Genomic DNA, 12,578 nt, shown 5'->3' with positions numbered 1-12,578 from the left:
TTGATGTTCTGACCTTTGGTATTAAAAATCCTAAACTATCTAACTACCTAAATAAAGTAGCTATTTTGGAAGTATATGTTAAGTTTTTAGGAAGAATAATATTGAAATAGAATTATCTTGTTCCAATGACTTCCATGTAGTATGTATAAAATTTGAAAGGAACCGTAGATATTTCAATTACTTTTTCAATATGCTCATAAGCTTTCACAATCGAAAGAAACTAATGTTAAGTGTATCATTAAGAGTTAAAAATTTCTCCTTGCTCCTATATAAAACTCTTGATTTTATGGGTGTGAAGCATAAACCTATTGTAAGAAATCTGATTTTTAATCTTTAAGAATGTGTAAAACACTGCCCTTAATTTGAGGAGAAATATACAGATATTTGTTATATAAACAGACTAGGTTTTGTTTTTTTTGCTTAACAGGATTCTAGTTGTCATACTTTTGACACTATGATTTTGACACTTTCATTTCCTTATTCATGGTTTTTTCAGAACTTTGCTTTACTTGAAATTGCCAGCATAGGTTGTCTGTCCAAGTCCAGTTTTAATGTGATACTACTTCTGGAGTTAGAACACAAGAATGATTCCAAATAAGTCATATTTATTGGTATAATTTTTTCCATGTAAGGAAGAAGGGAGTAGCAGCAATCAGGGTTCTGCAAATTCAAAGATTTTATTCATTTTTTCAGATAATCTTCTTTGGCAGAAATAAAACACATTGACAATCATTACTGGCAAGAATGTGGAGAAAGTGGTACTGTCACATACTTGTGGGAGTATCACTGAGTATAGCTTTTTTGGAGGGTAATCTGGTATTGGAAAATTTTAATATGCGTATGCCTACCCTTCAACCCAGCAATTTCACTTCTAGATGTCTATCCTAGAGAAATACTGCCTTATGTAGATCTATAACTAATATCATGGAAGTATCTCCAAGAAACACTGTTAATTGAAAATAAAAAAAGTTGCAGGATAACATGTAAAAATACGGTATCATCTACATAAAATAAGACAAAACATACAAAACAAAAAACATGTATTTGTGTGTGTGTGTGTGTGTGTGTGTGTGTGCACATATGTGCATTAAAAAGAAAGATTTTTGGAAAGACAATGAACAAATTATTAAGAATTAATAGAAAAGGCTGGGGCAAAAGATAGGCAGTAGAGAAGAAAAAGGAATATAATTTCTGTACTCTGAAAAATTCACGTGAAAATACTTTGTATTTCTTGGGTAACTTACAACTTAAACACACATACACATTCATACAAACTTAAAAACAAAGTAGGATTTTCCAAGTAAAAATTATGAAAACCAGATTAATGCAAAATTCCAAAAAAACATATTATTGAAACTTAGCTAAAAGAATACTACCCACACCTTTACCAAATTCAGTTTATTCTAAGAATCCAAAAATGGTTCAATGTTAATAAATCCATTATTGTAAACCAATAGAATTACATACAGTTGATTATTGCTATTTGTGGTAGTTATGTTTTATAAAGTCACCAGAACAATAAATTAGCAAATATTGAGCCATTGCTCCTAGGGGAAATATAGGGTGAGGTTTCTGTGAATGTCTGGTTACAATATTTTCATCAGTCCATCAATACACAAATTTGTTCTGTATGTATTTCTGTTTAAAGACACCTTATTTAAAATATATATAGTTGATTCATTAACATAGAACTCACAGCCAACAGCACTATAACTCATGCTTGGACAAAACTTAGCTAACAACTAGTATTTTCTCCATAATGCATATTATGACTCTCTTGCATTTAGGAACACCAGAAAACACTTCAGCACTATGCTTGGGGGCCATTTTAAACAGTCAAATCACCAACAAAAAGCACAAGGCTGTGAAGAACGTAGCATTAAATAGACTGTGAAAAGGACACTTGTTTATGAGAGCTGATACAAGGCAGAGCTTCATTGTTTTTAACCTCAGCTGAAAATGTGTGCACTGGGAGACTCAAATTTCTTACCACTCTGCTCATGCGAATGTCTGGCATGTCTGTGAATGACAGTGAAATCACTGCAAGTACTGACTTTGGGGTTACAAATACATGTTAGCAAGTAGGTGAATTTGCAAATATACAATCCGTGAATAATGAAGATCAACTGTATTGTAAATTTTTTATTATGTGGAAAATTTCAAACGAACACAAAAGCAAAGAGAATAGTATAATGAATCTCTGTATAAATATATTCAGCACAGTATTTTGAGGGAAATAATTTCTGGAAAAGCTCTGATAAAATTTAATACCTACTTCTGATAACAGAAAACTTGGACTAGAAGAAAACTTCTTTTGACCTAGTTTTTAAACTTTGGCATTGTTTTGTAATGACATTTTATGCAGAACACCTAAAGTCAAAATAACTCAGCACAGTATTTTGAGGGAAATAATTTCTGGAAAAGCTCTGATAAAATTTAATACCTACTTCTGATAACAGAAAACTTGGACTAGAAGAAAACTTCTTTTGACCTAGTTTTTAAACTTTGGCATTGTTTTGTAATGACATTTTATGCAGAACACCTAAAGTCATGAAATAACTCAGCACGAATTTATATCTCCACTGTTTAAAAAATTCTTCATTGTGAGAATTCCTGCAATACTGGAGAATCCACTGAATATTGCAGAGAAACAAGAAATAAGATAAACATTTGAAAGAAAAGGACAAAATGATCATTATTTGTAAATGATATCAACACCTACCTACAATCCTCACGTACCTCAACAGTTATCAATTCATGGCTATTCTTGTTTCAGCTTTGCTCCAATCCACTCATTCCTCAACTTCTGCCCCAATCCACTTAGCCCTCAATTCCTGTACTATTTTGAAGCAAACCCCTGCAAACCCTCTATTATTTCATCCATACATAATTCAGTAAGGATCCCTAAGAAAGAAGATCTTTTTAAAAATAATGTTACAACAGTACTATTATTTCAACTGAAAAAAAAAATTTTTAAACACCAAATATCCAGTCAATGTTCAAATATCCAAGTCTCAGTGTCTTTTTTTTTTTTTTTTTACTGTAGATTTAAATTAGGATCCAAATAAGTGATTGGTTGAGAGACATCTTAAATCTGTTTTAATCCATAGGTACCCCCTTCCCTTTCAATTTACTTCTTGAAGAGACCAGGTCGTTTTTGCCCAGTAGTTTACTACTAGACTGTGCTGATTGCACCTCCATTGTCATTTAACATGTTCCTTTGTCTTGTAAGTTGCTGGTTATTGCTAAAGGCTTAATGAGATTCAGGAACAATTTTTTGGGCAAGACGACTTCATTGGGTAGTGTTGTGTTCTTTCATAAATAGACATCAAATATTTCTGGTTGTCTCTCTATTATGTCATTAACAATCACCGATGATCAATGTCTAAATAATTCACTGGGGGCAAAATGATGATGTTTCAATATTCTTCATTTTATTAGCTGGACACTTCTCTAAAGAGACACTTCCCCGTATCTACCATTTGGTTAGCCAGTGATATACAATTCATACAGAAATGATACTTCCAGTTTAGTATTTACCAGATTTGAAAATAATGACCTTGTTCCATTGATGACCAACTAGGTTTTCTGTCTGTTTGCCTTAGCATTATCATAAACTTACGGATTTAAACATATCTGATGTGTTTCAACGCACTGCAGTTGTCCTTACTCATATTCAAACTGTTCCATTTTTTGGATGAGTGTGAAGGGAAGTATTTTTGGTTCAGGCTTACATGTAGCGTGCGTTCTATCTTTTAATTTGCTAAATAACTATGTTTAGGAAACAAGGTGCCAGTTTGGAGAGAACGAAGGTTCCTAATCCAATGGGGGAAAGACAAGTAAATGAAGGATTACAGTACAATGTGATTATCTATTGCTCAAATAAATGGCCCAACTTTTCAGGAAGGCAAATCAACAGTTTTTAAAAAGTTAAAATTCTACTAGCATTCTTCTCAAAGTCCAACAGTATTCATCTATTTGGGGGAGGATACTGGAAGAACAGATAAACTCTTTTTTTTTTTTTGCCACACCATGTGGCCTGTGGGATCTTAGTTCCCCGACCAGGGATTGAACCTGGGCCCTTGGCAGTGAAAGTGCAGAGTCCTGGGACTTCCCCAGTGGTCCAGTGGTTAAGACTCTGTGCTCCCAATGCAGAGGGCCCAGGTTCAATCCCTGGTCAGGGAACTAGATCCCACATGCTGCAACTAAAAGATCCCACATGGCAACAAAGATCCCATGTGCTGCAACTAAGAACTGGCACAGCATGCATGCATGCATGAAAAAAGAAAGAAAGAAAGAAAAGGAAGAAAAGAAAGAAAGGAAGGAAGGAAGGAAAGAAAGAAAGAAAGGAAAGAAAGAAAGGATAGAAAGAAAGAAAGAAAGAGAAGAAAGAAAGAGAAGAAAAAAGTAAAAGTGCAGAGTCCTAACCACTGGACTGCCAGGGAACTCCCGATAAACTCTTAATAGTAGTGATCCTGAGAGAGTAAGATATATATGTATAAACTGTTGGAATTTAAAAAATAATGGGCCTGTATTATAATTCTATAATAAATATGTTAAAACACAAAGTAAGAAATGCTGTACCACAGAATGTATTAAATAGTACAGAAGTAATTAACTCTGCTAGGGAGACAGAAGGTGTCCTAAAAAGCTTCTGAATTCTTTTCATATTCCACCAATTACTATGAGAATTTGGGCAAGGAGCTTTATCATTCTGAGCCTTAGTCTCCTCATTTATAAAGTGGAATAACAGTGCCTATTCTGCCTACTTCACAAATTTGTGGGGATGATCAAGTGTGAAAAACTGTGTGAAAAGTATAAAGTTATAAACCAATATAAGTGTCAATAATACTTTCAGACAATTTGGAACACTAGGCTAGGACAATTTTCCATAAGGAACTGAGGTTTGCCTAAACTCCCTAATATTTCTTCTTTGCAGTTAATGCTAAATTCTTAGTACTGTCCAAGAGAACTTTCTACAATGACAAAAATATTTTGTGGGCTTCTCTGGTGGCACAGTGGTTGAGGGTCCGCCTGCCGATGCAGGGGACATGGGTTCGTGCCCCGGTCCAGGAGGATCCCACATGCCGCGGAGCGGCTGGGCCTGTGAGCCATGGCCGCTGGGCCTGCGCGTCTGGAGCCTGTGCTCCGCAATGGGAGAGGCCACAGCAGTGAGAGGCCTGCATACCACCAAAAAAAAAAAATTTTTTATTTGTCCTGTCTGTCCAATACGGGAGCCACCAGCACTCAAAATACAGCTGGTGACTGAGCTATAGAATTTTAATTTAAATTTAAATAGCTAAATGTAGCCAGTGAGTACTAAACAACCCAGTCTTAGCCTTATCTTTCTTCTCTCTCCCTATCTAAATATTACAAATGTAAGAATATTAACAAATGAAAAACTTCTCAAAAACACTCTTTACTTCAAAAAATTAAACTTTTGAGAGGTGCTAGAAAAGTACCTTAGAGTCTTAGATTTCATCTGAGTTTTAAGGCTAAATTGTTTTTAAGGATGTTTTATAAGAACCTAAAATTAACTAATCATGGACTAATAGTTTATAGTGATTTAAGAAGGAAAACAGGTGTTTTTGTTTTGTTTTTAAAGATTTACTTTGATCTGTGAGAAATTTGCAAAACAAAAAAATTCAATGATTACCAAAAAAGCTGTAATCATTTAATCAATCTTACCTTTAGCTCTGCTTGTATGAACCCTTGCACGCACCCAAACAACTTCATCAGCTCTTTGTACTGTCAAGTCACTAATTCGAACCAAAACTCGATCTGCAGCAAATAAATGAAACAATCTTGTAATTCAGAATTTACAAAGAGATCAAGATCAAAATTATTTTGATTTGATAGCTAGCATAGTACTTGGTATTATCTTAAAGGATTCTCAATATCTAGCAACACTTTTTTCTTTTGCTTTTCTTTTTAATTGGTTTATAACATTGGTTTATAACATCACATAAGTTTCATGTTTATAACATTGTATTTCAACATCTACATACACTACAGCATGCTCACCACCAAAAGTTTACTTTCCATCCATTACAATACTGTTGACCCTGTTACCCATTTCACCCTCCCCCCATGCTCCTTCCCCTCTGGTAATGACTACTCTGCTCTTTATCTATGTGTTTGTTGTTTGGTTTAGTTTGTTCATTTATTTATTTACTTACTTACTTTTACATTCCAAATATGAGTGAAATCATACAGTATTTATCTTTCTCTATCTGACTTATTTCACTTAGCATTATACCCTTAAGGTCCATCCATGTTGTTGTGAATGGCAAGGTTTCATTTTTTTTTTATGGCTGAGTAGTACTCCATTAAATATATAGACCACATCTTCTATATCTATTAATCTGTTGATAGGCACCTAGGTTGTTTTTATATTTTGGCTATTGTAAATAATGCTGCAGTGAACATAAGGGTACACATATATTTTCAAATTAGTGTTTTCATATTCTTCAGATAAATACCCAGAAGTGGAACTGCTGGATCATATGGTAGTTCAATTCTTAATTTTCTGAGGAACCTCCATACTATTTTCCATAGTGGCTCCACCAATTTACCTTCCTACTCACACTGTATGAGGGTTAACACCTTCTCTCACCTTCCATATGTAGTCTGCCTCAAGTTTTATGAATTGTACATCTTAAATATATCTCTAAAATCTATCCAATTCTCTTTCATCTTCACTGCCACCATTCCAAAGCAAAGTACTATTATTATATCTTGCCTAAACTATAGCAAAAGCCTTCTAACTGGCAATCCCCTGACCCCCTAATTCAGTCTACTTTGGAGTCAAAGAGATAATTCCAAAATGCAAATCTCCTGAACACTTCAATGACTTATAAAGCCAAATACAGCCTGTGCTGAACTGCCTGTGCCTAAGTGGACGTGGTATTTTTGCTTGCCTGCCATAGTGTGTAAGTCAGCTAGCCACATGGGGGAATTCTCTGGCAGGCCTGGACAGTCATAGTACCCCGTTCCCAGGACACACTGACTCACCCAGAGAAGGGCATGTTACTCAAACTGAGCTAATCAAGGTCCTTCTCTGGTACTTAATATACAGATAATGGGAATGAATCTGTCTTCCCTGGGGTCGCTGAGCTGAGATGGTGTAAGCCAGGGCTGCAGCCACCATCTTTCCTACTACCTGAATTTGCAGGATGAGTGAATGAGGTCAACAGCCTAATGAATGCAAAGCCAAGAAGTAGACAGAAAGCCCCACAGATAATGCTCAAACCTCTAAATCCTATCATGCCTTATGCCACCTCACACTTTGTTTCCTACAGGTACGTGAACCAATAAATTCCCCTTCTGGCTATCGGTGAACCCCAACAATTATGCCCCCCAATGCTACTAACAAAGTACTACATCTATCTAGCATCCCCCAAACAGGAAAACTGTGAAAAAACTATGATGTGAAGATAGTGATACAAGGCAATCATGATCCAGAAATGATCCAGAAATGATTCTATTATTGTTCTAAATATGCAATAATTTGAATATTAAAGAAAAAGATCTAAGTATTAATTTAAAATATTTTAATAGAAATGATACTACAACATCATGAATGATACAAGACCACTATTCTTAAGGGTTATGGTGCCTAATTGTAACCAAATTTGTCAGTATGACATGTAGTAAATCCTAGTTACTATAATACTAAAAATACCTTTGTGGGGGATATTATAATGAAATCAAATTATATTTTACCTACTTTGTCTAAATGTATTTATAATTTGTCTCTTGAAGATGTAGCTTAGAGAGATCCTGATTTACAGAATACCATAGATCTCATCGCCAAAAGCAAAGAGAATGAATGAGAAATTTTGAAGCATTAGGCATCACAAGAGGATTTCTGCAAAACTCTGTCCATGGACCTTATGAGTTAAGCCAACTTCCACGTCTGCTGTGTGAACTCAGACAAAACGAAGTGTGAAAGAGAAAAGACAGACAAAGCAATTTTAAAAGACAGATCTGAAAATGCCAAGATTGAAAAAGCAAATGACTTACTAGGCAATCAAAACTCAAAACCAAACAAAATAGAATAACCTAAGTCTAAAAGAATAGACTTATAAATAAGCATCACGATTATGGTAATTTTAATAGTACTTTGGAAAAGAAAGAGTAATGGCACTTCTTTCATGTGTCATTCCAATTAATTAGCATAGGGGTTCTCAACCTTTAACATATCCACACATACCTGAGGCGCATGTCACACTCCCACCAGTATGACTGACCGAGGCAAAGATCAGTGGCAGTAGGGTTTCAGTTTGAAAAACTACTACCTCCTCCACGGTTAAGTCACTGGTATTAGAATGAAAGAATGTGGAGAAATGGAAGCAGACAGGAAAGAAAACTTTATGTTGAACAATGTATTATGATTTTAACAGAGGTAAAACCAAGCATAGAATTTTACTGTTATTTAATGTAATCAGATTATGTAGGTAGTTTATCCTCCTCTTGGTGGGGAGAGCTTGTAACTAGAAGCTCTGGATTTGCTAGCTAAATAGGAATAGTAATCATGGCAAAGGGTGACTGGGGCTTATGTAAGAGACAAATTCCAATAAGATTTTTTTGCATTAGAGATCAAGGAAGTCCAGTTCAGGAAGACAGTTAAGCCGAAAAAGAGTCTCATATGACCCCTCCTGCTTGTTCTGGCAGGGGTAGTCCTCTCCTATACTATATTGCTTGTATCCCATTTTATACTCAATTACTTTACTTCACTATCTTTATCTTTCGAAATGGTTTATTCTTAGCAACCTATTTTGCCCTTTCACTGCACACTTTTCCAACAAAGTTGGGAAGGAAAAGTGGTTTTGTGATCACGCAATAAATTAAATCCAAAAATAACAATTAAATTTGACTTGGGGTATATTATTTTCAAAGCATAAAATTCACAGGCAGGCATCTAAATTAGAAGTACTTAGTGCTTCCAATGGGCCAGAGCTTAAAGGTCTGCAGTTGTACCAAAGTTTGAAAGACATAATTTGGGATGTCTAACAAAAGAAAAATGATTGTTAAATAGTTGAGTAGGATAACTTTGTTGAAATCGCATATATAAAATAGAAACAAAAGGAAGACAAATGTTTACAAATAGAAAACCTACAGGTCTGAGAGAAACAATTAACAAGTCAATTTCAAAGAAATATAATAAAGTCAAGGAGGAAAGTAAAGGAGGTAGCTTCACAAAGCATGCAAAAAAGGTTGCATATGATGAAGGCAGCTACTATTTAACTATCTTTTATCTCCTAGGCCAGAGTCAAATCTTTTACATGACTACCTAGGAATACCTTTGTAATATAATTTACCATTTAAAATACACTAAAAATAAATAAATAAATAAAATAAAATAAAATATACTGATTTAACATATTTTCTTCCTTATCGAGATCAGGGACCCTAAATTGACAATGTCTGTGCAGGGTTATGGCATATGCTTGCCATTTAAACTTTTCAGAACTATGCCTTCAGTTACGTCAACCTTACTCAAAACTTCATAAAGAACTTTCCTGGAATTAAAAAGAAAAAAACACTTTTTTTATCACATAACTACTAACCTGGTTTTTCTTGTGATTGTATCATTGAAGATACTCCATATCTTTCTTTTGCATAATCCTACAAGAAACATTTTTACATTATGACTTTTTATTTAAACACTAATAGCATAGTAAACACAGAAATACAAATAACAGAAATAGATGAATTCATTTAAACTTTCAGGACCATCTTATCAATTCATAGTAGTAGTTTTAAAGTGTGGAAATCTGTCATAGCATTTACATATGCACTCCACAGACCCAGCTTCTGGTTAATTTGTTTTGAAGATCACCACTCCTGGATCGATATACCATACAAAATAGCACTCTCAAATAAAATTTACACACATGTACAACACATCTCAACTACTTTTTTCAAAAAGGAGATTATAAACTACTTCAAAGCAGAGCTATAAATTTCCTCTGTGAAGGGAGAAGGATGAGGTACCACAGTTTTATTAACTTCCTATTACAGGAAGAGATGTTCAAAGAGAACAAACATTTAGGGGTAAGCTTTCTGAGTACCAGATGCCCAGTTTTTAGAAATGAGAGATGCTGGATATAAGCTAACTACAACTTTCCTTTTGTAAAACATCATCAAAAAAATTCACCAGCTTCCTGTTTCTAAAAACCATCTTCATGATATCAGGTTGTAAGTGGTTCAACACTGACAGTATGACACCAAAATTCTTGTTACAGATTTTAAGTCAGGAACAGGAAAAAGGAGACCTAGAGTCCAGACTGTTATTAACAAACTGTACTTATTAAATTGGTAAGTGGCCTTTTATTTTAATCTCACTTTATCTAGAAAATGATCTCTTAAGATCCTTCTAGCTATAAAGTTACATAACTCTGCCACAATGTCTACCTTATACATAGACCTACACTATCTGCAAAGGTGGTTTATGTAACTAATTAGATCAAGAATACACAAAAATGGTTTCCTTAAAATTTACAAGGTAACTTAGGATGTGGATGAAACAGTTAGTTTCTGTCACTACAGCTATTTGTTGGAATCCTCTCCTTTAGATTTGGAGGATATTAGATTTTGTGTTTACACCAAAACAAACCAGACAACATGTTAAGGTGTTTAATGAACAGTTTTTTCATTTTTTTTTGCGAAATAAAAAAAATACACCTTAAAGACGAAGATAACTCCAGCCCTAACAGAAAGATACAGTCACACAGTGTAGCAGGAGGGCAGCATAAATAGGTTACAGCACGTGAACAGAAAAAAGGGGGTCGCTTATTAGTACTGTTCATATTTCAGCACCCCTTATTCCAACTAATGTTCTTAAAATGACCTTACGCACTTTATCACAAATTCATATTTCCTCAAAAGAAAAATAAGGAGCCAGGTAGGGATCCCAATTTCACTAAGAGCACACATAATTTGTAGAATGGTTTCAAACTTCCATTTCCGAAAAGCACTGAAGGACCACAGGGTATTATGAATTACATAGATGACTTTGGGTCACATCATCTCAAAGACTTCAAATGCATTCTCTGCAAACTTCCCTACCTGCCTTACTTGGGTTACTTAGGGGAAGAAAGAAAATAAAAATGACAAGTGTTCTTTAAAGCTGTCACATGGAAAATGGTCATTAAACATGCTGGCAGATCGTTTTACGAAGTACTGTCATTACTTGAAAAACATTAGGAACACGAGGGCAGAGCAAAAATCGATTACTAGTGGACATTAAAAATTTCCGGGTAAGAGATGGATTACGCGAAGGACGTGCCTAACCCAGGGAGGTTAAATGTCACCCCGCCGCTCCTACTTTCGGGGCAGTTGGTACTTCACGGCGCCACCCCGATCCCCCAGTCCCGGGACACGCTTCCTGCAGGCCAGGTCTCCCAGGCGCCCCAGTGAGAAATGCGATCCGGAGTGGGTCTGGCCACGCTGCTCGGACAAGGGCCCTGGAGGCCCGGTGAGGGCTCTGGGCGCCCGGATCCCAGGCTCGCGGCCTGCACGCAAAGTGCCGACAGGGATCCAGAGGCTAGGGCCCCGCTCACCATACTCCCTCCCTCAGCGCGGTCCGGCCCAGGGGTCTGTCCTCCCAGGCCCAAGGAAGGAGGAAACCCACTTCCGCCGCGTCCATGATCTCCCGCGGCTTCTCCTGACTCTTGCGGCAGGCGCTGGCGCTGGGCATCTGGGCAACTGGACTACGCAGCGAACGCCGCACTCCCTCGCAGGCTTCCGTAGGGCAGGCCAAAGGGGATTCTCCCTCCCGTAGAGTCAAAACCCTCCCTGCCCTCCCGTTACAGCACACGCACAAGGAATCCTCGTGGAGGGTCGGCTCCGGAAAGATCGCGAGAACCGCAGTTCTCTCGAGATCCCGGAGTGCTGTAAAGCGGACGGCTGCGCGCCGACCTCTCTTCTTTCCCCGCCCCTACGGGCGTTTGCCTGGAGTTAGAGGGAATCCCCGGGAATTATAGTCTCGCGGGATTGACTCTGAGAGAACGGGTCCCAGTGTACCAGCAGGCGCGCCCTTGCGCGCCTTCACTTTTCAGCCCTGTCACACCTGCGAAGTCTACTGTGTTGTCTTTCAGCCCTATTATTTACTCCTCCGCGCTTTAAGAGCGGTCTGTTCACTAAAACATCCACCCATGCTCAGAACTCGACTTTTCCTCCCTTGAACTTCTCTGCCTTCAAGACTCCCCAGTGACAGTGTAGCTGCCTGGACTCATGGCGGACCTCGTCGCAAAAAGCTGCTATGTACTGGGACACAGGAGTGCTGAGTTATAGGCAGTTGGCTTGCTAAGGTAGGTTTGGGTACTGGTACCCAAGTGATAGTGAGGTGTAAACACAATGGCGGAAACCCACACATAATTGCTCTGATTGCCTGGACTTGTTGCACTGTTAGAGGCGATGCAAAATGTTGGTTGCCCAATGGATGAATCTCCCCAAGTTAGGCTTAAAAAAAAAATTGCCATCCATGAGCCTCTTATTGCAACTGAAAGTAATTTGGGGGCTTGGTTAAATACTATTTCCTCTGCTATGCTTCTTTGCACTTTGTCAAGTTT

At 37.0% G+C, this 12,578-nt stretch overlaps 1 protein-coding gene across 2 annotated transcripts in view; it reads right to left on the bottom strand.

Annotated features, from left to right (window-relative positions):
- Positions 1 to 11,772, bottom strand: part of DARS1 (aspartyl-tRNA synthetase 1) — a 65,436-nt gene extending 53,664 nt beyond the window's left edge. The window contains exons 1-3 of one of the 2 annotated variants that reach the window (XM_007452020.1): positions 11,639 to 11,772; positions 9,573 to 9,630; positions 5,689 to 5,781 (exon numbers count right to left, since the gene is read on the bottom strand). In XM_007452020.1, coding sequence (XP_007452082.1) covers positions 5,689 to 5,781; positions 9,573 to 9,630; positions 11,639 to 11,704 — 217 coding nt within the window. In that variant the 5' untranslated portion in view covers positions 11,705 to 11,772. The remainder of the gene's footprint in view (positions 1 to 5,688; positions 5,782 to 9,572; positions 9,631 to 11,638) is intronic. The other variant, XM_007452021.1, reaches the window with a different exon arrangement.
- Positions 11,773 to 12,578: the final 806 nt, after the last annotated feature.

Source organism: Lipotes vexillifer, unplaced genomic scaffold (assembly GCF_000442215.2).
Source record: "Lipotes vexillifer unplaced genomic scaffold, Lipotes_vexillifer_v1.1 scaffold105, whole genome shotgun sequence".
NCBI classification, from domain to species: Eukaryota; Metazoa; Chordata; class Mammalia; order Artiodactyla; family Lipotidae; genus Lipotes; species Lipotes vexillifer.
This window is presented reverse-complemented; position numbering and strand designations above follow the sequence as displayed.